At 36.2% G+C, this 26,606-nt stretch overlaps 1 protein-coding gene across 6 annotated transcripts in view; it reads right to left on the bottom strand.

Moving 5' to 3' along the window:
* Nucleotides 1-26,606, bottom strand: part of PCLO (piccolo presynaptic cytomatrix protein) — a 325,587-nt gene that overhangs the window by 103,179 nt on the left and 195,802 nt on the right. For all 6 annotated transcript variants that reach the window (XM_039723653.1, XM_039723648.1, XM_039723650.1 and 3 more), the window contains exons 9-10: nucleotides 24,344-24,425; nucleotides 12,923-13,048 (exon numbers count right to left, since the gene is read on the bottom strand). In XM_039723653.1, coding sequence (XP_039579587.1) covers nucleotides 12,923-13,048; nucleotides 24,344-24,425 — 208 coding nt within the window. The remainder of the gene's footprint in view (nucleotides 1-12,922; nucleotides 13,049-24,343; nucleotides 24,426-26,606) is intronic.

Raw genomic sequence — 26,606 nt, 5'->3', positions numbered from 1 at the left:
GGGAATAATTCTTAAGAAAGCTCACATTTTCATAACTACATGGTTTGGGGAATAACAGAAACATGTCTAATAATGCCAGGGGAAAATGTACATGAGATCAAGAAATAGTGACTCTATTTTACTTCTATATAATATTGTGATAAAAAAGTACAGTTCCCAGAAAGTACCTGAATTACAACACTAAATAATAACTTAGGCCTTACAATTTGGAAGATGGACTAGTTGAAAATCAGAAAGCAAGATCCAAGTAAAAAGAGAATGGTCCCAACCACTTTTTTTTAATGAAATTCAATAGTAAGCCACATTTCAGACAGAGCTCTCCTTACAAGCAGAAGTATCTGAGCAACTCAACATCATCTCTGTTGCGGAAGGCTCAGAACTGGAGTTTCTTGTTCCCTTGGCAGGTACTGAACCACTGCATTTCCACATAAAAACAGTCAGGATCAGGTACACCATATATATATAATGACTTGGAAATATTCTACAGGTTTCAAATGTGTGTGAACCCTGCACAGATGCTGTGTCCTTCCATAGACTTAAACAGAGCTCAGAACCTGGAGAACACAGCTGCTACCTGCCCATGTCTGCCAGACACCAAGGTTGGCTGTCTGAAATCTCTTTGCCTTCAAGTATTTTACATTTTATATTCTAGTTGGATTCTGTGAAGGAAAATGTCAATACATGCTGACCTAAAAATGCTCATCCCACCAGATGTCATTAATGAAATCTGATCTCCAATATGCAGAGGAAATAGCTATACTATAAGATTATTGTCATCTTACTGACTTGAATGAAACTGTCCGGAAATCCGTGCATTTTCTAATCAGTTAGATCCCCCCCAACCACCCCAATAATGACTAATTCAGTTTTTCCAGAAGTGATAATATTTAAGTACCTAAAAAAAAATATTTGAAAAGTTGCCTAGAACATATTCATGTACCTTAATTATTAAGGTGTTCATGTATCAAGGAAATTTCATAAGTTTTCAAATGGACCATAAAATACAAAGATCATAATAGAATTCCACTTGTTGTATTTACAGAGATTTCAAAGTGTCCTATTTTGTACCTGAATTATTCCATTACAATTAAGGAGAAATAATATAGACCCCAATGACTTTTGGCTCAAACACTAAGTTCTGTACAGGAAAAAAACCCATAACACATCTTCCCAATTTTCAAGCAATATTTCAGGCAACAAATTATTATTTTTTAAATTAGAAACAGTTCAAACAGGTCTGTTATCAGTTACTTTTACCAAGGGTTAAAGGAATCCCCAAAACTTTTGATTGTTTAATCTAGTTCTTTTTTTCCAAAAGGTTTTTTTTTATTTTTGTTTTTGTTATTATTTTTGTTGGAATGTGGAGCAAAAATAGGGATTTAAGGCTCAATTTCTGCTTGCTGAAATGTTTTCAAGCTTTAGTCATTAATAAATGAGATCATTTACAATTTAATACATTCAATTTCAGTTGAATTTTAAGTTGCATTTTTACAGTACAAGTACAGGTAATGTTGCTTTTTTTCAGACTTTTCATACAGAGACTTGAAGTCATATTTACCTGATTTTATATGGTAATCCTCAAACATCAGAATTATAAACCTGGATAAAGATTTAAACCTGGATAATAATTAAAACCTGGATAAAAAAACCCCTGGATAATAATATTTAATCAGCATTTTTCTCTGTTTAATGTAAATCTGAACAATCACCTGTTTATTTTTTCTCAAAGAAACCTGAATATTCTCATACAAGATTTTCTCAGTCACACCTTATGTATGATCTAGTTAGGTTTTTGGAATAGAACATGCTTCAAGGAATTTGAAATAAAGTCTGTGCAATTTTTGAGAGTGCTCATAGTGGTTTTCTTTCTTTAAGCTGACATCTAAAGATTTTTCTGTATTATTTTACATCATATTTCTATGTTGTAACATACTACATTGCAAAACTAATTGCAGAAGATTATTGTTTTGTTCTTTGAATTCCTTTATCCTTTCAATTGAATAAGAAAGTCAAGGTGTCAGATCAGATTAGGTCAGATCAAAGTACAATGCAGTTCAGCATCTCCTTTGAAAACAGTGATACCTGATGCTTCAGAAGTTGTTTACAAAATCTTGGAAATCTGAAATATTTGATTACACAACTATCTTTTTTATTTAACTACCTCAAGAGATTGGTTGATCTAATTTAAGTAATTTAGGAAATATTTTGTTTACATCTATTTCCTTTTCCTGTGTTACCCAATACTTGGAGAAAACAGAGGCTTTATCTATGTGCCCATGTCACTCTTTAAACCACTGCAGTGAAGCTCTGTGACAAATCATTCCAAATTGATGTCCAAGCCATCTAAAAGACAGATAATGTTATACTGTGAGAAAACCCGCTTCCATCAGTTCATCTTTTTTAACATTGAATTATTAACAACTCCTCATAATGATTCTTATGGTCTTGGAAGAATTTGTACACACCTACCTAGAAAGTACTTTGAAATAACAAGTGACTAAAGAAATTCTGCTTGCTGCAGTACCCAGTTTCACAGGCAGAAAAATGAGATCTCTGTAATCCTGTTTGCTGCTGAGAACTGATTTGTAAACAGCCCAGAGCCTGCCCTGAGAGTCACTGACAGGGGCTGTTTGTTCACCTGAATTTCAGCAGCACAAACTGTGAGTGGGGTCAATTCACCTTGGGCCCTGAATTTTTGCTGTTTTTTACATCAATATTGCATTCCATAGAGTGGCATGGGTGGTTTAATATTCCTGGAGAACCAGATTTCGGGAATGGGATTGAAGGTTAATATTGCGACATGTAAACACAAAATGTTTTAATACACTTTTTTGTATCCAGTGGCAGGAATAATTCTCCATAAGGACATAGCTTTATTTAACTTGTACTTCAAGATGACCCTCACTTTGATTTCCCTAATTTTTATTTTTTTTTTACAATCACATCAAACTGCTAGTCTGCAAGTTTGAGCCCACATTAATCTGCACAATACGAAATGGAATTAGAGTATTTTTAGCTTCCCAGTTCACTGGGAAGTCACTATCAAACAACACAGTTCAGTGGTTATGCAAAAGGCTTTTTCACACTGTAGTGAGATTTTTTTTTTCTGGAATGCCCATATATGTGAGCCCAAATAGATCTTGTCCCTTAAAAACACTGGGAAGTCACTATCAAACAACACAGTTCAGTGGTTATGCAAAAGGCTTTTTCACACTGTAGTGAGATTTTTTTTTTTCTGGAATGCCCATGTATGTGAGTCCAAATAGATCTTGTCCCTTAAAAATATCAGACAAAAATGTACTGATTTTGTTTTATGAGATGTGGCCCAGCATGCCTAGGGTAAGCCTGTGGAGTCTGAATTTTAGGTTGTTAGTGAGACAGTTCTCCTAAAAGAAATACCTAAGCTCCCTACATAGTGAGTGGAGACAGGAGGGTGCGTTTGATGACTTCCACTGGTAACATAAATTGGCCTCAGTTTAAGCACTGAAGGATTTACATTTGCCTGGTTTCTTTGTAAATCTGCTGCACAGAAGCTGGTCCTTGAAAAAAGAAGGCAAGAACCAGAGTAATTCAGGCACATATCTTCGATGCTCCAGGCTGAAATTTGAGTCCCTATCATACTCAGCAAGCAGCTAAGCAAAGGGGGCAGGCAGAGTGGCTTTATGTCTCTGCTTGTGCTATTTGCTATCAGGAATAACATGATCTAGAGAATGTCTATCTCTTACCATCCCAGACAGACTGCCTGTGTTTGACTAAAGATGTAGCTTTATCCCTGAATATCTTGGAAGCAGTAACTAGACCCATCTTCTGCCCAGCATTGCCCAAACCAGAAAATTCACAGACCTCTTGTCACCTCTACTAGGTGTGTATTGGGAGTACTGAAACAGGAAATACACCTGCATCTTTCGAGGAAAGCACATCCATTTGATTTTATACAATATCTTAAGAATAGTGAAAGAAGAATTAAAACTCTTCTTTGGAAACAAATGAGCCTTAAAAGTACTCACAGTGTCAGAATATAGCAGAAGCAGAGTAAGTATTCAAGAGTAAGAAAGAAAGACTGGAACCACCTGGATGTGTAGTATCTGCCAATGTCAGAGGAAGAATCACAAAGCACCTGTGATGTGTGTGATCCCAGAGGACAGCAGAAAGTTGCACGGTGCCAGCAAGAGCCAAGAAAGCTTTGTGGGCAGCCTGAAGACAACGCTGCCTGCTGCTCTACCTGCTGTGCTCAGAGGAACAGGGCTTCAGGCGCGTCCTCTGGAAGCATAGAAGGTTCTTTCCAAGAAGTGGATATTCTTTCTAACAAGAACTGCTCATCAAGGTCCTGAAAAATAACTGCTGCCAAAAGCTGTGCATCTGAAAGTTACTAACTGCATGGCTCCACATAAGTACTTTACAACAGCTAGTAGTAGTTTCTAATACCATCTTGGTGGACTGTTATTGAAAGCTAGTTATGACAGCAATGCCATTTACCAGTGACCTTCCACAATTTGTATTTAAACCATCTGATGAGTGTTTTTCTCATGACCTTTGTGATGGTTATTCACTTCATTAGCTCTGGAGTATCTAGTGACTGTATTTGCCTCTTCCCTCTGATTGAAGCATACGGGTTGTTTTTCTTATTTCTATAAATCAGACTTACCTATTCAAGACTTAAAAAAATCACCTACCCGTAGGGATATTTGGACAAAATTATTTCTTTGTTATTAGGAATCCAAATTCCTTGTGCAATTTGTATAATATGTCTTTTCTAGCAAAATTTATTTTCGTCGATAATTAATTGTTCAAGTTACTTTCAAAGTTGTTGATCATAAAGAAGGTATAAACTAGAGTAGTTTTTATGGTACATAGCAAGACTAAATGCAGGAGTGAAAAAATCAGTAGCTGGCATTATGCAAGGGGCCATATTTTTACTGGTCATAGTATGTTTCCTTTTAAAGTTTCTTTCCCATAGCTTTACAAAATTTATAAGTACACCCTAAGTTTTTACTTCTGCTTTAGATTAAATGAAAAAAATCCTAAAAGCTCAGTCCTTACAGCTGCTTAACTACTTCCTAGACGCAAATTACTCTCTAACATTTCTTTTAAGTGCTGATTTTTGTAGCAGGAAAATTAAGTATACAGAAATTACATTCTGAGCAGAAACATTACAAACTCATATTGCCTGTTTTACCTCATTGTAACTAATGTTTTAAGTACACAAGAAGTTTTCTAATCAAGTATCCTTGTAAAACCCCAGTTATATTATTCTGACACCATAAGATTAAAATGACTTAAACAATATGTTCTATATTTTCTAAAGCAGGGGAAAGTGCTGTTTTCTAAGTGTGTTTCAACCACCAAAAAAGAGAATTAGTAAATAAATCTGTGCACAGTGTTAGAGTCACCAGTTCTCAATAAATTTCCAAGTCAATTGTTTATACTGCAACTATTTCTACTTTCATTTCTTTCTATAACTGCCACACAAGTACTGAAACAATTCTCGTTCCATCTGATAGTTCTCATTTCTTTCTCATATCTTAGCAAAAGGCCAAACAAAACTCTCAGAGCAGCTCAACTCCTGCCATATTAAGAATGGAATTGAGACCACTGTCATTGGGACAGCGTAGGGAACAGCTAAACCAGCGTGATGAAGATTTCTGCCATTCCTTTCTTTTCATTCTAGAAGATACTAGATTAATTCCAATATGTTAAGAAATACACTTTGGCAGGGTGTCCTTTGTACTAACTTAATTTCCTTAAAAAAAATAATTTTAAAATATTTAAAGGCATTTTTTATATATTGAATGTCCATTGCCATGTTTAAGAATGTCATTGCCATGCTTAAGAATGATCCTATAACAATCAGAGGATTGTTACATATGAAAAAGAAGTACAAGGCAGAACAAAATACATGGGGGAGAGGAGTACAATTACATCAGTTAAGATTTACAGCTGAAGGAGAGTATTTTGGTGTTTTGGTTTTTTTTTTTAGATTAAGTCCTTTCTAAAGAGCTTTAGGACAAAATTTTCAACCAAACAATGGCAATGTCGGTTATTGGATTGGATAGGTTGGCTGTTGGAAAAAGTTTTTTACTGAAAGAATGATAAAGTACTGGAATGGTCTGCCCAGGGAGGTGGTGGAGTCACCATCCCTGGATGTGTTTAAAAAAAGACTGGATGTGGCACTCAGTGGAGGTATTGGGGCATGGGTTGGACTTGATGGTCTTGAAGATCTCTTCCAACCTAGTGATTTTGTGATTTATTTTGTGCACATTATCTTTGATAAAGCCAGTTTCTGCTGGGACAGAGAAACCCTGTAGCCCAGGGGATATGTTGAGAGCAAGCTCTCTTCTCTTCTGACCCAGCAGAATAAGCATGGACAGCAAAATAGATCACGAAGAGTAACACTCAAAGAACAGGGTAAAGTTAATACTTTTTTTCCCAGTGCAGTAATAGATTAAAGAAGCCGAACTGCAACATGGAAGTGCAGAATGGAAAGATTATTTCTGTTCATTTAAGACTTTTATCCACTTTTTTTTTTTTTTTGAGAATTTTTTCTTCCCTTCTTGTGTTTCTTTTAATTTTGTTTCATCATTTTCCAGCTTCATTGTGCTATCTGCTTTTTGCCAGAAATGTAATTATCAGAGGGACTCAAGAAGGGATGCTGGTTCTTCACTATCTTTGCTTCATGGTGACTGTAAAATCTCTTTTCACTGTGATGTCCCAATCAATGTTTCCAATTTTAGCTGTCTAAACAGCATGCAGTGTTCACTACAGTATTTTAAAACTCAGGAAGACCTGGTGCCTATTTCATTTCCCACAAGTAAATGACCAGCCAGTGACCGATAAAAGATCAGCCAGAGTTACACTTGTGCTCATCTATAACTCAGGGATAAGAGGGAAGTGTGACAAGGGCAGAGAGAAGGATAGTGACTTACTGCTTCTGTTCTGGTTTTCCAACTATTTAGGTGCCCATGACCATTCCAGTCACACTGCATTTTCCAAGCAACATGCAAAGCACGTCTGCGATACGACAAGAGACAGCTTTGATAAGATGGACAGCCATTACACCTGTACTGCCTTTGCAAAAGACCTTCTGAAAGAGTCTTGCCTTGCCTTTCAGCACTTAATGTTATCCAAAGTAGCCAAAAAATTTATCAAAGAACTTGTAGAAAATCTGTTAACATTTTCTTTATAGTCCTTTCATGGACTGGTCAGTAATCCAGTTGCATCCCACTGTCCTTCTGAGAGGACTTGAAAGAAATCATGTGTTTCCAATGCCAGTAAATAACAAGCTTTAATATGGCAAGGACTTAAAAACTTGAAAAGCTATGATTGAAAATTTATGATCTGAAAACACATTAAGGGACACATTCCCAGGGTATGGCTGAAGTGAACAGATTCTGGAACTTATGGAGTGATCTGAAAACACATTAAGGGACACATTCCCAGGGTATGGCTGAAATGAAACAGATTCTGGAACTTACGGAGGTGGCACTTTAAACTGGAGGAGTAAGAAAACTACCTGTATTCAAAGATGTCATTGCTCAGAATTCAGGAAAATCTTTAAATATTAAACAATAATTCTAATATTCCAATAGCCTCTACCCAATATTGATTATGGCCAGATTAATCTTATTTATACTAGACAACCAAAGTACAGTTAATCATCTCCCCACACTGGCCATCTCCTCTCTAGTTTGTTCATTAGCCTTATTTACCTTCTCCTCAGAGGAAGAACTGTAGTTAGTATAAATACTCTTTTTCTCCATTTAATGCAACTTCTTTGTGCATGAGGGATTGCTTAAACACCATGAACATGTTGCCTGCCTTTCAGCTTCCATGTACAGCCTTCCTCAGATTCAAAATTGGTACCAAGGGCTCTTATATTTCTTAGTCTCTCATATTTCACTCTCATTTCTGGGTCGTCAGCTGATTGGTATTTCATAGTAGATTTTCACCTAACAATGCAGCTGCTCTCTTTACCATCATATATAAGTCCTTATGCCTTTATAATAATTTTCCTTTTGATTAACTGCCTGTTCTGGAAATAATGAAGAGCTGTGCTAGCCATACTTGAACATACATAGAAAAGAGTCTCACTGAACCTTGACTTTTTCTTCTCTGCCTTTGAAGAATCTCTCAGTATACATTCTTCCATTATGAAGCCTGATACTTGAAGTGAACTAGGTCAGAAGCCAAAGTCCCCACCATGGGTGGGAGCTGTAGAGCATTCTGGTTAAAGGCAGGCTTCTGACAGGGTACATGGATCTGCCTTCTTCCCTGAACTGAAGGTGGGGAGCTACGCTGCTCTCTGATGGAGATTATCCAAATAGCTCTTTTCTCCTTTCCCCTATCATATTTTGCTTTGGGTGGAAATAACTTCCCCCTGGTCAAGATGTGTCCCTCTTTTGCCAGGAGCAGCATGTTGTTTGGCACACAGTGTTTATCTCATATGTCAGTTTGGTATGGAAAATTGCTTGGTGACAAGCAGTGAACATGTTCTCTCTACTGGGTCCAGATTTGTGAGAAAGTATTCTTGCTGACACTGTGGCTATGATCTGTAGATCCAAGAGGTCATAAGCTGTGCCATCCCATGAAAATCCAAAAGAAGGCTCTAGGTCTCAATCTGAGGAATTATTCTAGTGTTATTTGATCCCATATTAGGGCATTAGAGAGTGAGCTCTGTATCAAAAATCTTTTTATGGAAGAAAATGGTGACAATTGAATGTATAAGAATATGTACAACTTTATATGTGGGGGAAAAGAAACATGAATAAATAGGGATATGAGGAAATAGGGAGACCTCAATTTCATTTCCTGAAGGCATCTTAAAGTTCTGAGATTGCAGTTTTCTAAAGATGAAAGATACCTCTGGCATTCTCAGAGACCCAGTCATTTAAAATACTTTCCTGAGGTGGGCCAGCCACGTGACCTGGGAAACTTTCAGTGCGATTAAAGGCAAGCAACAAATTTAGAAAAGCTGACCATCTCTTTCTTAGCAGGTGAATCAAAGTCTAAAAGGTGCTGAGTACATTTAAGTACTTATCCTCAATATTTAGACTTTGATGCTGAGGACATTGTATGTGCTTTTACCTACTATTGAAGGCAGGTGGCTCTGACAGGACCCTCACAGTGTTTTAATGAACAATGTTTCCTGCCTCCTGAGAAGAGTAATTATTAATATAGATCAAAACAAGTGCTAAAGGGCTAAAGGACTGAGGGGAGGGCACCATTAACTAAGATCACATCTAATACTGACCTCTCCAACACCAGTGCAGTATCTCTGCTCTGATCTACTTAACAGCTTTAACAGGTGTCATTATCTTTCAGTATATGTATTTCTATCAGGTAGTTTCTCTTTCAGGAAGTTCTATTTCAGTATTTTTCATGACAAGAGTTTTTGTCTTCGCTATATATAATAGTCCTGTTTTTAAGCTTGGGAAGATACAATTTAAATGACCCATCTATATTAAAAATAGACATGCACACATAAGTGCTTAGGACAGCTTAACAGAAGTCTGACTAGTGCTGATGAGGTATAAGCAAAGTTCAAGTTCACCAAATCAAGTTCACCATAAGTTTTTTACTATGCTAGTTTACCAGAATTTCTAGAAGACTGGAAAGTCAGGGAATATCTTCATCTCACTGAACATCAGATTGCAACACAGCTTGTCTGGATTATTGAAAACTTGGAATAAAGTCACCTGTTGTTCATCAGCTCCCAGGCTTTCCACTCAGCCTATTGAAATGGTTCAATCAGAAAACTGGAATGCTGAGGGCATCCAGCCAGTTTATAAGAGTAGGTAATGCGCATAAACATTTCATTTCTGTTCCTTACTCTATGTTCTTCTGTTTCTGAAAAATGCTGGCTGAAATGCCACTCACTCGGTGGATTCACCAGGTGTAATATAACAACTGTTTCTGTCAACACGAGGGGGAGCACAGACACATCTATCAAATTGACACAGTCCTTGCACTTGATGAGCTCGGTGGAATGAGTCTTCCACCTCCAGTTTTTGTTACACCAATGAATGATGAATCAGAGATATTTTTGACATTTGAAAGCAATTCAAGGTGAGAGAACCGAGAAGAGTGGTATTTGCCAGTCAGAACTATAAATAAATTTTTCAGCACTAAGACTCCTCCAAAGCTTTTTAAATAGGCTAAAATTTTATGTTATTCCCTAAGGATAGGAATGCTATCTCCGTGTCATTTATTTATATGCAGTCATAGAGAGAGCAGGTAGGAGTTTGTCTTCCTTCATAACCACAATAAATCCATCCTTGTTTCTTATGCTATTGGTAGGATTTTCAGACTTGACCCAGTGTTTTTAGAATTAGAGGAATTAATTAAGTTGATGGGATTTCTCAGAGTGATTCATGTTCTTAGAAAGGCTAATGAGTCAAGATGCTAACTTGTAGTGACATTAGTATATGTTTACTTGAAAACTCGGTTTATACGCTGACTTGTAGTCACAAAGCATTTAATCAGGAAAAGTGACTCATGATTACTGAAAAAAAAGTAATGCATTTACAGATAATGACATACAAAATTTTCTTTGTTTTTTCTCTCTGTGGTGTGAGAGACAGCAAATAACTTGAAAAAGGGAAGAAGGCCAGCTTCTATTTTCAGAGATGTTGGTAAGATTAGCAGTCTGGCTGGATTTACACAGATCAATATGAGAATGATTGAAGACCTCAGTGGATTTTAGCTCTTTTGAGGGGTAGATGTTAAATGGGCAACAGCCATATTTTCCCTAAGCCAACCACAACTCAAAGTGAAGTAGAAAATCTTTGTTGATCTCTGATAGCCATCTAATAACATAAAAAGTAAACTAGATATAAAGGCAAGACCTAAAGGTAAATGACAGTGAGAGGAGATGTTTCTTGTATGTCGTAGTCAAAGTGTATTCTGCAGGAAGCATTTTTTCTCTCTGAGACAACATTTAACATATCAATACTGAAACATATTCTGAGACTTTGTATGGGCAAATTCTACAGATGAAATATAGGGATTTTGATGGAGTTGATTTATGCCAATTTATCTAAGTCTAGGACACTTTTATAAAGGTCGGATCAGAAACATGACTGAACATATGATGGGAGAATGAAACAAAGGAATAAATGTTTTACTGTCATATTAATCTTCCTATAAAATAGGAATAAACCTTCAAAATATATTATGTGAACAGATTAAAAAGGAAATTTCCATGTCAGATTTCTCCTGTAGTTATTGTAAATTCAAGATGTTCTTGATCACTGCTGAAATGAACCAAATATGGTGAGTAAAGAACTGTTTTAAACTTCAATTTCCAGAAAATTTTCATTCCAATCTGTAACTGCTCATTCTCTTTGAATGAATAGGAAAAGGAAAGGAAAAGGAAAATGAAAAGGAAATGTTGAGTAAACACATTTTCGTCTTTACTTGCTTGGTACTGAAACAAAGCATGCGTAATCTAGCACAGTTATGAAAGACCTACTTATTTGTACAGAGGGAGCCAAAACAAATACTTGCTTCAAAAACCACAAAATTAAGGTCAATTCTTTCATCATTCATCATGCACACAAAATAACACTATTCTATCGTTTGATGAGTGAGATACTACCCATTAAAAATTAATATCAGAACCAACTATATAGGCCAAAAAGAAATATATTTCTTTTTAATTTTCTGTTTAATTTCATTGCACATTGGGTTTGTGTCCCTTTGGGGTTTTTTTTTTTTGTTGCATATCATTAAAATTTTGGCAAAGAAAACACCAAGGATGGAAAAAGCTGCAGGGTGAATGCAGGTGGCAGTGTTTTGTAATACCCACTGAATAATTAAACTATTCATTGTAAATACATTCTTTAATCAATTTAGTATGTTTTTCAGCCTGCAAAGTGCTTTTGATTAAATCGTGACTTTTTTTGCTTGTTTATCATTCAGAAAACTTATGTGAATTGAATTCTGCCTGGAAGAACTATTCTTCCTACTTATCTTCTTTTCTTATTTTTCCCTGTGTACATGCATTTATTTAAGAAAAAAAAAAAGTTTAGTGATTTAGAAAGAAATGTACTCTTTATTTGTCTACGGACAGACTGACACTTCAGGTGCATACAGATTTGTAAAAGGGAACTAGAAAACAACTATAAAAATAAAAAGTTATAGAAAGAAGGTGGCATTCATGTAATCACAGAAATAAATTGTTAGACAGAGTGATCATATTGCAGTAATCCTAGGGAAGGTATTGATAATGAAGTTATCATTCCACCTAGCTTTGGTAGCCTAAAGGATGGTGTGAAGTTGAATGCAGTTTTCTGAAAGTCAATTAAAGGAGGAAGTCACTTTCAATTCTTGAAACAGAGTCTAAGTGAGATGAAATAACTGCTTTTCTGTGGATACCTCTTTTTCTCTGTTGCCTGTTGAGGCAGGTTGGATGGTCACCTTCAGTTGGAGAACTAACAATAGGTATGACTTTTAGGGAACTAAGAAAAAAAGTTAGTGCATGTAACTGGGAGAAAACTGGATCTGTTTTACCTGTGCAACTAAGAAATATAAGTAATTTCAAATGGAAATTAAGTAACATAAATAATATAAGAAATAAATGTAATTTAAAGCAAGGATACTTAGATGATCAAGATTAAAGGTTAAAGAGCTTCAAAACCCATGTCCATGATAAAGGCTGATGACATGTGACCATGCAGATAGCATGTTGACACATATTACTGAAAACATATCCTAATAATGCCTATTGTGGCAACTCTCTTTAGCCATAGAAGCCGTAAAATCACTTTCCATCAGGCCTTTTCTGCTTTAAGCATCATGGAGGTGTAGCTCTCATTCCTTGCACAAGATTGCATCCGTTGCGCAAGAGAAAATGTGTGTTATAAATAATTATAAGAAACTCCCAATGGTCCCATGGCTTCATCTTTTAATAATGCATTTATCTTACCTTCTATAAGCTTCCCTGTCTGCTCTGCATTGCCTCCAGGCAAGATCTTGGCAATGTAAGCTCCAATTTCCCCACTGCTTCCTGGAATTTCTTTCCCACCTACAACTCGGATTCCCAGTCCATTGCCTGTGATCAAAAGAAAGAGAAAACTTTGAACAGAAATGAAGCAATGAATAATTCACTGGAAAGAAAGGAATAGAACAAGTCATCAGAGGTTACTGAAAATGTCCCAGATAACTTGTCTGTGGCTGGAAGATGGGTTAACTGCAGTCACATCTGATGCTCTTCTAAAGACTTAAATTTGGGAAGATCTTCTTGAGCAGCTACTGCATGACTGACATAACACAAACAACTGAGTTACCAAGAATTACATTAAAGCTAATCCTATCTTTTTCTGACAACTTATTTGCAGTATTAATAAATTGAATTAAATTGCTAGAAATCCACGTGAAGTGTGGATTCAAAGGATAACTTTATCATATGCCTAAAACATGCATGCAATTTATCTGAGAAATTATAATATCTGAGCTTTTGGAATCACATAATTATGGAGACATTGACAGATCCTTGAGCTTGCTATTTGAAACAGCAAAGCATGTACATTTACATGAACCTATATTTGGCAAATGCTATGATTTTTCTTAAATATTTGCCTTTAATTGGCATCTTTCACATAAAAGGATGTGCAAATTAATGGTGGGAAAAGCATAGAATAATTCTGTGTAAAGCATCATTAAATCACATATTTTCTTCCTTTTAAAAAAGCATAGAGATTAAAACATTTTCATCACTCATTATTTCAGCTGGAGAGAAGCAGATCACTAGCCTCACTTACGTACAAAATAATGAGAGTGAAAACAAAAGCTTAAAATATAGAGTAATAAAATAAAATAATTTTATGCATTGCAAATTTTTATGTTATTCTGTTTAAAAGAAAAAAACAAAACCAAAACCAAAAACAAACCAAAAAACAAACCAAAAACTTCCTATACTAGTTAAACAATTTTTTTTCTTTGAAGAAAATTCCATATGAGATTATTTACACTTTGGTCTGAGAATTAAAATGCTGATTTATTCACTTTTATTGTAATGGCTAAAAATTATTTTTCAATTTATTAATTTCATAAGCCAAACCTGCTCAGTGATTAGACTAACCAGCTGTAGAAAGGTCAACACACCCCCTCTTTGCAAAGCTTTATATTTTTAGATAAAGGCTTTTCCTTTTCATAATGGTATTAGTGTTTCATAAGTCAGCCCTGAGTTTCTTTCAGTACAAGGATTACCACACTGCATTTCTGATGAAAAAAAGTTTCCACTAGTTTTTCTATCTGAGTTTAGCTAAATCTATGTACTTTTTGACTCAGATTTCCTCATAATTAGATATTTTCCAAATGTGATTTTTTTGGGAGAGTGATTTTTTCATTTAATTGGAACAAACTGCATTAATATTTTAAGTTAATGACCTTATTTCAGTGCAAATTGGAAATTTTGCACTGGTAGGTAAAGTATATTTTTCCTAATTTGATAAGGAAAGAAAAACCACCATTCTAAGAATGATGTCCTTTAAAACATTAGACAATACAGTTTTTAAAAAATCAGTACCTCATTGCATAAATTGAATTCATTCACCTTTAAAAACATTTAAACATAAGTCCTTCCTGACAACTTACAAATTCATGTGGGCTGCTCTGCACAGAGAACTTCTGATCAAGCAGTATGGAAAAAGTCATTAATATGTTCATAGATCTAAAGCTCACAACTGGGAACCATTGAGTTCAGCAAATCTAAGAAACAACTATTCTTTGTATACAACACACACAACAAGGACACAGTATTTTAACTCACATAGTCGACACTTGGAATTTTAAATATACCTGTAGGATTGGCTGCTTTTCATCACAGAGGGCAGGAACTCCTTGGAGTCAGGATTTCATCATGATGCACAGTATTGGCATTTCTACCTCTCATAGCTTATTTGTGACGGAATGGCAGAGAAGTAGTTTGTCATATGAATGAGTGTACATTTGATTTCAGAGGCATTCACATGGTTACCTACACTAAGGAACTCAAAATCTTGGCTGGTATATTTGTTTAGCTTTTGGAGGGTTTTGTCCATATTACTGCTAATAAAAGAAAGTACTTTCCATGCTAATATATGATGATTTTCTCTTTATTCCTAGACACTTTGAAAGGGCTTGTAGTTTTATGTTTGCAGGTTTTAGAGTCAAATGTATGACTAACCTTATGGATAAAGTAGAGGCATGCTTGCTAAGGGACAATCATGGGAGTTGTTGAATGTGTGATTGTGTGTGTGTGTGTGTGTGTGTGTGTGTGTGTTGCAAAAACACTACTAGAAAAATATTTAAAGTACAATTTAAATTTAAATTAAGGTTAATTACAAAGCCTTCATTCCTGGTAGCCAGAATGTGCTACTTTTCACGCAATGAACTCTAAATGCTCTGTTCTGGTTGACAAAGAAATATTGCTTGGGTCTTGCTGTATTTTTTCATGTAAAGATGGGATTTCAAGCCTATTTATATTTTATCTATTGAAAATATCGAGCTTACTACTTCTGTTTAAAATTACATAGCCCAGTTTATAACCTTGAATGCAGATAGATAAAAATAACCATCATAATGCTTTCTCAGATTTCTTTTCCCTTGTTTTTGTTGTTGCTTTAATTTTTTAATTTTGAGTCTTATTTTACATCTCTCAGGCTATTTTGAGATAACCATACATTAATCTTCCTCATTTAGATTTCCAGATTAATGAACTTCTGTTTTCTTTGGAAGACACAGGACCAGTAAACCATCAAAAAGCAAATCACTGTGATTTGAAAAAGAGAAGGCACCTTTCTGAATTATGAGTATTGATTTACATGAAAAATATGTTCAGGAGAACATCTCTTCAAAGGGAATTTTGCACCTAGAAATCCAATCCTTTTTAGGACACTTCAAAGCAAGAAGACTGGTAATTAATTAAAACAGTTTTTACTGATCTCCCAAGGCTGTGATCCTACTCTCCCGTCTAATCTTAACTACAGCTTTAGGATGGAGCATGCTAAGCTTAAAAAACACCCCAAAACCCTACCCCACACAAACCAAATATACAATAAAATTTTTAATGCTAAACTTTGAATTGGTCAGTAGCTAGACTGTAAGGTTTTTGTAGGTACGTTCTGACTGAAATACTGTATTTTGTATTTAATTTTGTTCCATTTCATTCTGTTCCATTCCATTCTGTTCCATTCCATTCCATTCTATGCTAGCAAAGACTTCAAGTGCTTAATAACTGCAGAGTTATTTTTGTGAGAAATCCATTTTTGGAGGAAAAATATTGAATGGCCTTTTTTGCTTTTTGGCAATTAACTAAGTCTGTGACTTTCAAAAGGATATTTCACTTGTCATTTCATATCCTTCCAGACACCATAACCTGTTTCAGTGATGCATATTCATTATATGTATAGATATATATTTATATTTGTTCATATTATATATGATCAGTAACCAAGAGCCTGCTACTAATAAATTCTGTCATTGGTGACCTGGCAAGCATTACTGCAAATGCTTTTTCAAAATTCATCACTCTTTTTTCCTTATTTCTGCCATGAAGCACTTTCTGTCCCTTTAGATATATTTGTTCTGAACTTCTGTAGCTCAAAGTGTCTCAAACACTATGAAACCCTATCTCCTTGTATACTTCATTGTGTCACAGTAGCAACACGGCAGAAAGACTGTAATTTACTTTGCTGGAATATGCTGACTATAACCTGAGCTCTGCAATTACAATTCAGTTTTTTTGTCCCTTATGGAGAGAATAAAGATCAGGCTGTTGCCAATCTGTTGCTGTTGCTCTCGGGACACAGGGAAGATGATGAAATCTTACCATCTTTTCACTGCTTTGCTGACCAGGTCCATTATAGACATTAGAGTATAAACAGTCTAAATTTCCTGGAACCATTTCAGCATCCAAGCAATTATTAGGCTTGCCTTTACAAACAATTGCTGATAACCCCATACATAAGTTCAAAGTTAAAGGAAAGGAAGAAAAAAAAGAGCAGAAAAAAAATGAACAGCTCAAGGCCCAGCAGGGTTTTGCTGGTGTTGATGGTCCTGATTTTACACAAAAGTGAAAATTAATTTTCCAAGGATGTTTTCTGTCATGAAAGTAAATAGTATTCCAGCAGCAAATGCAAGGACTGATTATATTTAATCATGATACAGGTTGCAGGTCCTATGCAGTAGCAACAACTTCAACACTTGCAGGACAATGCTGGCACGTGACCTAGAAGCTCTGTGCAAACATTGTTCTTGTGTTAGCTCAAGCAAATATTTCCTCTGGGCTAATGTTTGAAAGTATGAAACCATTTGTCTTTCTAGTTATATGAGCAAGGAAAGTAAAGAAGCAATTAGAATGTACAGATTTTCAGTAATCACACGTTTGCGTGAACTGGCATCCGAAACTGTATGAGTGTCAGCAGCAATCTGACTTTTGTCACAGTTATAAATAGAGGTATATGAATTTTTAATAGGCTTCTAAGTGACCGAACTTTAAGAAAGATATTTAAAAAGTGCTATTGATTTTCATTTCTAAGAGCCTTAAAGTACCTTCAAGATGGTAGCTGATACTCACTATTTCTGTAAACCCATGCTCATTTTAACACCTTCAGATATTGTGTGCTTTGAAGTTGAAACTATACAGAGGTAAAATGGCAAAAATTGAAATGGGCTTAAACTGCAGAATGCAGGGCCACAACCCCTATCTTTGAGTAGGCTGAAATTGGAGATACATTTAAATTTCAAAATAGAGATTAAGTGTTGTGTTTCAGATTCAGGAGCCAATGCACAGACTTGTCAAAATATGTTTTTCATCACTTTCTAATAATATAAAAAATCCCCCAAACCAGAATAAAACCACAATGGTGAATTAAGGCAAGGAAGTACGAGGTTGATCTTTTTTTTAGTCAAGGTCCAATAATAGCAAATGCATGAGAAGAAAGCATGCAAATGAGACATTAGGTATGAAAGACTTTGAAATGTGCCAATGTACCACATTTTAGCAATGATCAAACAAAATTAAGCCTTTTAAAACTATTAGGCTGTGAATGGAGGCAGAACATACCTTCCTCCTGTGTTAATTTACTACACATTATCTCCTCATTCCTCCTCCAGCCTTATCTAGACCAGACATATGCTAGGGTGCCAGTAGGCCCTTATCTGCTGGAACAATTTTACACCTTGTTCCATTGTCTGTGTGGAACAGAAGGCTCAAACACATTAAAAACATCAATGACTTCTCTTGGAAAAGTCAGAGTTAAAAGTACCATGAAGAAATGCAAGCTATTTATTTAGATATTGCAGTTGTGATAAAGCAATCTCTAAAGTCTGGAGAGCAGAGAGAAAGGAAACATGACAAAGCAAACAAAAACAAGTTAACTCAGGAGCTTAAAAACAGCAGGAAAAATAATGTGTATAATAAAATCCAGCCTAAATTTTTATTTACATTGTTATTCTTATGCAGTTCTCTGGAATACATAACATGATGATCCATATCAGAGGTTGGTTGTCTATATAGGTACAGCATTTTCAAGAGGGTCCTCAGGAGAATTGTTTTGGTGCTTCTAACAAAATTAGCTTCAATGAAGTTGTTTCCTAGAAACATGATTGTAGCTACTCAGCTATTGCATTTCTTGGCCATTGGCAATTAAGGCATAAAATACACATGAAGTCAAATCAGGAGCTGATGAAATTCAGATATATTGCAGTTGTTTTAATAGCACAGCATTGATTTATATCAGCTGCATATCTGCTTCATGCTGATGTGCACAGTGGTTATCATCCTGAAGGATCATAAAGTGTTTTATGAATTAGTGTTTTGAAGCATTTATCACATCCACTTGAAAACACGATAAAAGTCTCTTCTTTTTGGACAATCTGTCACATCAGAATCTATGGTGCCATCTATAGTAGACTGTAGCTTTAAATCTATAAAATCCCTTGTAGGTTTTGAGTTTCATCTGTGTTTACTGATAGACATCAATGGCTCAATAGGTGCTACTGACTCACAGCTGAACCTCCATGGAAATCTGGGGGCTTGACTGAACTCCAACTTTCAGTTTTGTTTCATTGATCATTTCAGTTTCAGTGATCTGTTTATGCAGCCTTTTCTGCATGACAGCTATGATAGCAAATGGAACCTTTATATCCGGGAGACACATTGCTGTCTCAATTACCTCCATTCAAAATCTTCAACTCTCTTCCTCTTCTCAAAATCTTAAGTGTTCATATACTACAGTACGCATAAACAACTGAACTGCTAAAAAGATTTCATGGAAAGTATTTTAGATACATAAACTAATGCTTTTCAAATTAAAATAATTTGTAGACAAGAGACATAAATGGAGTATATGGTCTGCACCTCTACAAAGTGTTTCTAGCACACAGAAGAATTTATTTGTTTCTTTGTTTTTATTTATAAAGGTTTAATGGTACCGAGTTCTTTCTAAAATTGACATTAAGACAAAACCAGATATCTCTCTTTCCTTTTATTTCCAGTCCTGTACTCATTTACTACCACATGACTTCCCAGGAAAATCTCTGACGTAGCCTGAGTGCAGCATCTCAGTCCCTTTCTGTTTATGGGTTTTAGCTTCTGTGTCATGTCTCAGATAATGAGTGAGAGTTTGAGGGAATGATGACCATTAATTAGGGATTAAGTTACAAAGGAAGAGTAGAGGAGGGTATTGCTTTTTTGTGCAAAGTATTATTTTGTGCAAAGTTCTTCCCAATATTAAATGAAATAAGTAAGATAGGTAATCCTCTAAGAGTATGAGGACAGGAGGTGGGTTGCAGTTCTCTCTGACTTCTCACATTGCACATAGGCTGTGACTATATTTGACATGTTTTTAATTGATTACTAATCACATATTCATTGTCCTTTAGTATTTTGCTGTAAGAACTAATTTTGCTGAACTTGCAGGTGAAAGAATCCTAAATATATAGGGTTGTTTATTTAGAGACTGACTATAGTAGTGAGGTCTTGATACAAGAAAACTCTTTGAATTCCCTTCCTCTCCATCCAGATAAGAACTGCATGAGCTGGCACACTGCAGAAGTGTAGTGTTGTTTGCAGGAATTAGCAATCCTTAGGGAGAGTATGAGGCATGTCTGACGTGTGTACAGCATTACAGCTACCCTGTAATTCTACTTGCAGTTTTACTGACATCACTGCTGAGGTAGGGATTAGGGATGCACTCTTCTTCCCGCCATCTAATTAACTTCTTTGCTCCACTGCAAAAGTTTGCAGATTTTTCTGAATCATTTCTCTGCCTCTTTCTTCTATTTTTTTTTTTAACCAGAATTGAAGAGGATGTTCCCCAACACAGACAGTCTGGCTGCTCAAAGGTACAGGAAACGCAGAACATCCTTCCTTTCAAAAAGAAAGAATTGCTTCTGACTCAGCCTATGTGAGGTAAAGGAGTAAAAATTACCTTTGACTGAGTGCACTCATTGTACCTATAGACCTACTGAGATGTGTCTGCCTTGTTGGATTTTCCCCCTGAGTGTGTCTAAACAGCTTCCTGATCAGGAATAACACAATGTAAGTTATCTTTGCAACATTTCCAAAGGTATTGCCAGTGCTTTCATTACCTTCAGTAGCCATATCCTTAATTCACTTTTTCAAATATAATGATGGCGTGATAAGAAACAGAAGAGAAAATTCTGGCAGTATAAAACAGCACTTATGCTGCTCTGCTAAAGGATCCAAAAGGAACAAAGGACTCTCAGTGAAAACAAACAGCGAGTTTCTGGAGCATTAAACACTGCTATATTATCATTCACTGAACGCAGCCCTCATTGCTTTGGCACATTAGCACATCTGTGATGCCAATTCTTCTTCCTTTTTTTTTTTTTCCTTAATTACAAATTATTTATCAGTTTTTGCAGAGTAAATTTTTGGAAATTCCTTTCCTTCACACCTGTCAGAATTGTCTGAGGAAGGATATCTTGAAAAGTAGATCTGAATGCTCTAGATTATGGCATATAATAAAGAAACAAGAACCTTCAGGAGAACAGACAGTGAGCAAGTATATATTTGTTTTTCATTCAGCACTACTGTTCTCTTGCCATCACAATTTTGGCTTGGTTTCACCAACACCTCATTCACATGCCAAAATTCACATTATATGCTTCTGTGTGCAAAATTATGCCAGGTTATGTAAGAGGCATCTAAGGCATCTGTACCTTAGAGTCAGTTTTCATTAATCAAGAAAGCAAATAAACCAAATACATGTGCACATAATATGTAGTGGAAAAGACTGAATTTTAAAATATTTGGGACTAGTCTGTTTATTGCTATTCAGAATGGGACAATTTTTTGATTCATAATCAGGCAGCAAATTCTACTGTGGTAAGGTTATGATGAGACCTATGGAATTCAGCTTTTAATGGCGATATTAGGATGAAACCTTGTCCTACAATTACAGCTGCTGTGGTAGAGTTGGTTATCTGGGCTGACCCAGCACACTGAATCATTAATGCCCAGCCTGGCCCAAGAACTTCAGTGACATGAGATGAGATAATGGGCTGAAGCACTGGCCAGTTTCCCAGCAAAGCAGCTGGTCAACAGTTACAGGAACTCTCCAAGTGGGAATTTTGTACAATTTAGGATATTTCCCTACATAACTCCTGCTGTGAACACTCCAGTTAGGGTCTACCCACACAGCTCCTGCTTCAGAACTGACCAAACTGCACATAGGTCATTTAAAACATAAGTATAGAATGCTCTTGCATGTTCAGAAATGATCACATAGGAGAGGGTTTTGTGCATACCCAAGACACAGGAGGTTCTCTACTGTGAGGAAATCAGAGATAATGGATGGTGTCACACTGTTGTGGTCACCCAGGACCACAGACCAGATGGCTTGTAAGAATCCAGCAACACAAAAGTTCAGCTGAAGATGCTGCTCAAAGGGTGGTTTCAACAGTGATTGTTCTCTTGGAAAGATCTGATTCCTCATGTGAGCTTTACTGAGGATTATGGTCTTTTAACATACTTCCTGTGTTGATGCAACAAGTATAAATGAAGAAAAAATGAGTCAAAACCTCATTTTGGTACTTTTGATAAGAAGGAAGGGCAGGGAGAAAGAAGAGCAAAAAGAGACTAAGGGAACAAATAAAAACAAACAAGGAAAGAGAAAGAAACCAGCTGGGGAAGCAATCAGACATGCAATCTAGATGAATATCCAAAACTTGTAGTGAGGTAACTGTGATTGTATAAGAGTATATATTTTTTTCTAATTTACCAATATTTTAAGTAACTTTTGCTTCATAATAGACTTCTGTGTCTTCCACTGGTTAATAGTAATTGTCTGGTTAATAAACACAGATTAGTTACTATTAGTTTGCAGATAATGTTTAATAAAATTTATTTATTTTTAAAAGCAACTGCCTATCTCTAGTAGAGGTCATTTGGAAAGCTAAAGACTAAGCATAATGCACTGCACATTTGAAGAGAGTTTTCACGTAGTTAAATCATTCAGATACTTGACAGAAAGGAAGGAAGGGAGGTACAGATTCAAGGAGTTATGGTACTTCAAAGATGTATAAGGAATGAAAACTACAACTACTTCTTCTGTTTCAGGGCCACCCTATTCTTCCTTTGGCTCTTTTCTGGACAATTTGCATTTAGGCCTTTAAATACTTACAGGGAAATCTGGGTATGCATCATACAGAAATATATCTGTGCAGGTCTCCAAGCATGTATCTGGACTAAAACAAAAATATGACTGCAGCTTGTAGACAAAGCCAAGCTTGCTTTCTCCAGTGAGAATTTAAGCACAATATTATATAGCTATAGCAGTGAGAAATCCCACTGTGGGGTATATAACCTTATCAGGACTCTGAGTAAATTTTTGGTCCTATGTGACCTCATTTGTGCAAGGCATTAGTCAGTGAGACATCAATATCTACACCTTGGGTTTGCCCATCACTGCTCACAAGGCATTTTCCCTGAGGCACAGTGTGTTGCTGTGACTGCCAGCATGAGAGTTAATGGAGAATTTGGAATAGGCATTTCTCACTGCATAACGATAAGTAATTTAACATAGGAGAGCAGGCTTCAGCAACACTAAATCACGAGCTTTAAGGTTGCGTGGTTGTAATTCCTCTTATTTCTGAGTAAGACAGCAGCTTGGATCACAGCATTACTCATCAGCCCACAGGGCAAAGATCCCTACAAGGATGCCAAGGAGTTCCTGTGGACTGGGAGGGCCTGGAGCAGCACAGGCTGACACACAGCAGAGCTGGCAGCTCCTTTCAGACTGGGCTGTGTGGGTGGGGGGGTCTTTCTGCAGCCTGAAATCATCAGTGGGTGTTACGCTGACTAACAAGAAAATACCTCATAATGCATACAGAACATTCATTTAACACCCTAAATATGAGGTGGGTACTGAGGATAGAAATTATCAAGACTTTACTGCCAGAAACCCTGTGAAAACAATATTTAGCAATTCAAGTAAGTTCATGCCACTTTCTGCTTAATGCTTGAGGGAACACCAGGGTTGGCAGTCAGTAATTACTTCTGAGTTTTACACACACTATTAGAATCTTTTAAGCAAGTTAAAAGAAAGTCTGATGGTTTCACAGAAAAACCACTTAAAGCATCTACCTCTGAAAGAACAAAACCAGTATACTGAAATAAGTTTGAGTTCCATATCAGTATTAGATGTGAGAAAGGGTGCAATTCCAGAAGCTCAGACAGACCTTACCTGTACCAGGTCCTGTACTGGCAGCATTTACAGTTTGACACATGAAAGTGTCACACTGTGTTGCAACTCTCAGCCTGGGAGGTGAATGAACATCACCTCTGCTAATTTCATCTCCTTGGCAAGCAGACTCTGACTTACATGAACATTTATGTCAGTGTTAGGGAAAAAGAGAAAAAAATCTGAAGTCCTGTGATAAATGTCTCCATGTGAAAATATCACAGAAAAATGGGATCTGATTGTTCTCCTAACCCCCTCTATGGGGGTTCTGGGGGGGTTCTGGGGGAAAGAATTCCAAAAGAGAAAGAAAAAAATTCTCAGTTCTGTACATGTTGAACACCTACACAAGCTTATTTTATTAGGACTCCTGCAGAGAATATAGAGTTACATAAAAAGCAACAGCAAAACAGACTGTTCATATGGATAACACAACCAATTTTCCTCTGTTTTTAATGTCTGTATAGCTTATATATCTTGAACAGATGTCATGACCTTTTTTATGCACTGCTGCTTTCTGTTATAGCCAATAAGCAAGATTTAAAATGACCACTGAATTTCCTGCTGCATAGACACAGGAACTATTTTTAATACTGGAAATCTGTTGCATAATTCATGCTAATCAAATTAATTATCATGTCTGGTAGAGGTTTTTTTACCTGAAACTGTGTGGTCCTTTGGGTCTCTCAGTAGTTTGAGCCTTGTATGGGGGAAAATGTACTGCAGGGGCTTCCCATTTATCTGAGGAACACAAATATGCGTGTCATAAAAAGATAAACCAACAACAATTGCATAAGTAATTTCAGACAGTTGAAACAGAAACAAGTAAACAAACTTATTTCATCCAGGGAAATATCACAACTCTTCAATTCAAAAACTCTCCCAAGTTTGGACACATTTGCCAGACTGCAAATATCTTCCATGGGGTGATGAACATTTGCTTCCATAACTCTAGATTAATTTCAAATATGGCTTTATTTCTGATTTTTCTGAGTGACTAGAAGGTGGTCACTCTCTTCTGTAGCTTCTTTTAACCTTAATATTTTATTCAAACAATGTTTAACATAAGAAAGAAACAAAACATTATTCCTATAGTTTTTAGAAAATTCTTTTCTTAGACATGTAAACAAAATGTTAGTTTAATGTGTTACCACCCATGAGTTACTTCTTTAGTTCCAGCAAAACCACATGGTCCAATGTACCTCTTGTCTTCAAATCCCAAAAGCCATTTGAAAGACCCAAACTAAGACTCATAGGACTATATTGTCTGAAAATGTGCAATATTTGCCTAGGCTTATCCTAGATCACATCAAAGCTTAAAGTAATGCACCCTACAACAGACTCTAAAGAGCCAGTTTTCCTGTTGAAATGATCCCACCTGCCCCATAGTTTGGGGATAGGAGGGGCCAAGCTGCAGGGACTGACCCACCTTCCAGGGGTGATGGCCCTGAGCCCACACCAAAATGCCTCTGCAGAGTGTTGGTTGCAGCACTCCCTTACAGCTATCACAGCCCCCTTTGCCTGCAGTTTTGGTCTTTTGGTAGCAATGCTGAACCCATCACTTCCATGCCTCTGCATGTCAGTTCCAAGCCTGGGTGATACACCTGGACCAAGAGGAGGGAGCTCCAGGATGGGACCTCAGGGAGCAGCCTCAGGCAGCCAAGGGGACAATGCTATTCAGCATGGCAATGCAGCAGCTTGAGTGAATCAGCAGCCTGCTGTCAGGAATTTATTATTATTATTTATATTATTTATATATAAGTAGCATTTAAAGGGGTTAAGCTTCTCCTGAGCCAAGCACTTCAAACCTAGTTCTGCCCTGGAGAGTTTATGAAGTAAATGGGTAGCACACATAAATGATGGGAAGGGAAACTGAGAAGTCAAAAGACTTGCTTAGCTCAATCCCACAGTGAGCAGAAGAGTTTATACATCTGTTGCCATAATTCAGTTACTTATCCAGTGAATGATGTTGCATCTGGTAGACTCAAATCCTCCCATAACACAGTGAGAGTAATATTGACTGTAATTAATGTCAAACATAAAGGAGATCATGGATTTGGTAGTGGACAAGTTCTCCAGAAAAATCAGTACAAGCGATCAGGCAGACATTTGAATTTACCATGGAATTTTGTCAGAACATAGAGTCTAATACTACCAGGAGTTTATCAAGTTCCATGAGGCTTCCGCACTCATTAATGGCTAGGGAGATTATTATATTTTTAATGGCACTGTCAGAAATTCAGCAAGTTTTATATAACAATAAAAGTGATGGATTTGTCACAGGCAGTTACATAAAGTTGTAAAAAATCTGGAAAATGCATCTAATTTTATTTTAAATTAAATAAAAAATATGAAATATTGCTGTTTACAAGTGTACGAACACATATGAATAGATCCTTAGCTGGGATCCATTTTCATAGGAGTAATTCAATTTAACTGAGGAATGCTGCAGCTCTTAAATGTCAATTCATATTATTTTATTTGCTCTATCTTCTTTCATTTTTTAATAAATAACAATCCAGGAATATTCAATGCCATATTGTACATGACTGCTGCTAACAAATACATCAGAAAATATAGACTGTCTCCTTCTTTAGCCTATTACTTCCTCATTACTTTCAGAACTTTATGAGAAGAATAAATCTTTGTGATTCATATAGGTCTGAATAAAAACATTGAATTTTATTAACATCCAGGGTAGTATATTATTCTTTTATTGTTAGTGGGTATCAGCATTTAATGGAACATGTCATTAGGCTTTTGCTTTCAGACCAGTACATTTCTGAAAGCGACAGAACAAATAGGAAAAAAAAAGGTTGCTGTAAATAGATAATACTGAGAGCAATTCCATTGTTCTAGATGTTTTTCTTTAATCAATAGTCAGCATATTTATCTGAAATTTACTAGAATATTTCAAAACCT

The sequence above is a fragment of the Passer montanus genome, unplaced genomic scaffold (genome assembly GCF_014805655.1).
Source record: "Passer montanus isolate IOZ18808 unplaced genomic scaffold, ASM1480565v1 scaffold50, whole genome shotgun sequence".
NCBI lineage: Eukaryota > Metazoa > Chordata > Aves > Passeriformes > Passeridae > Passer > Passer montanus.
This window is presented reverse-complemented; position numbering and strand designations above follow the sequence as displayed.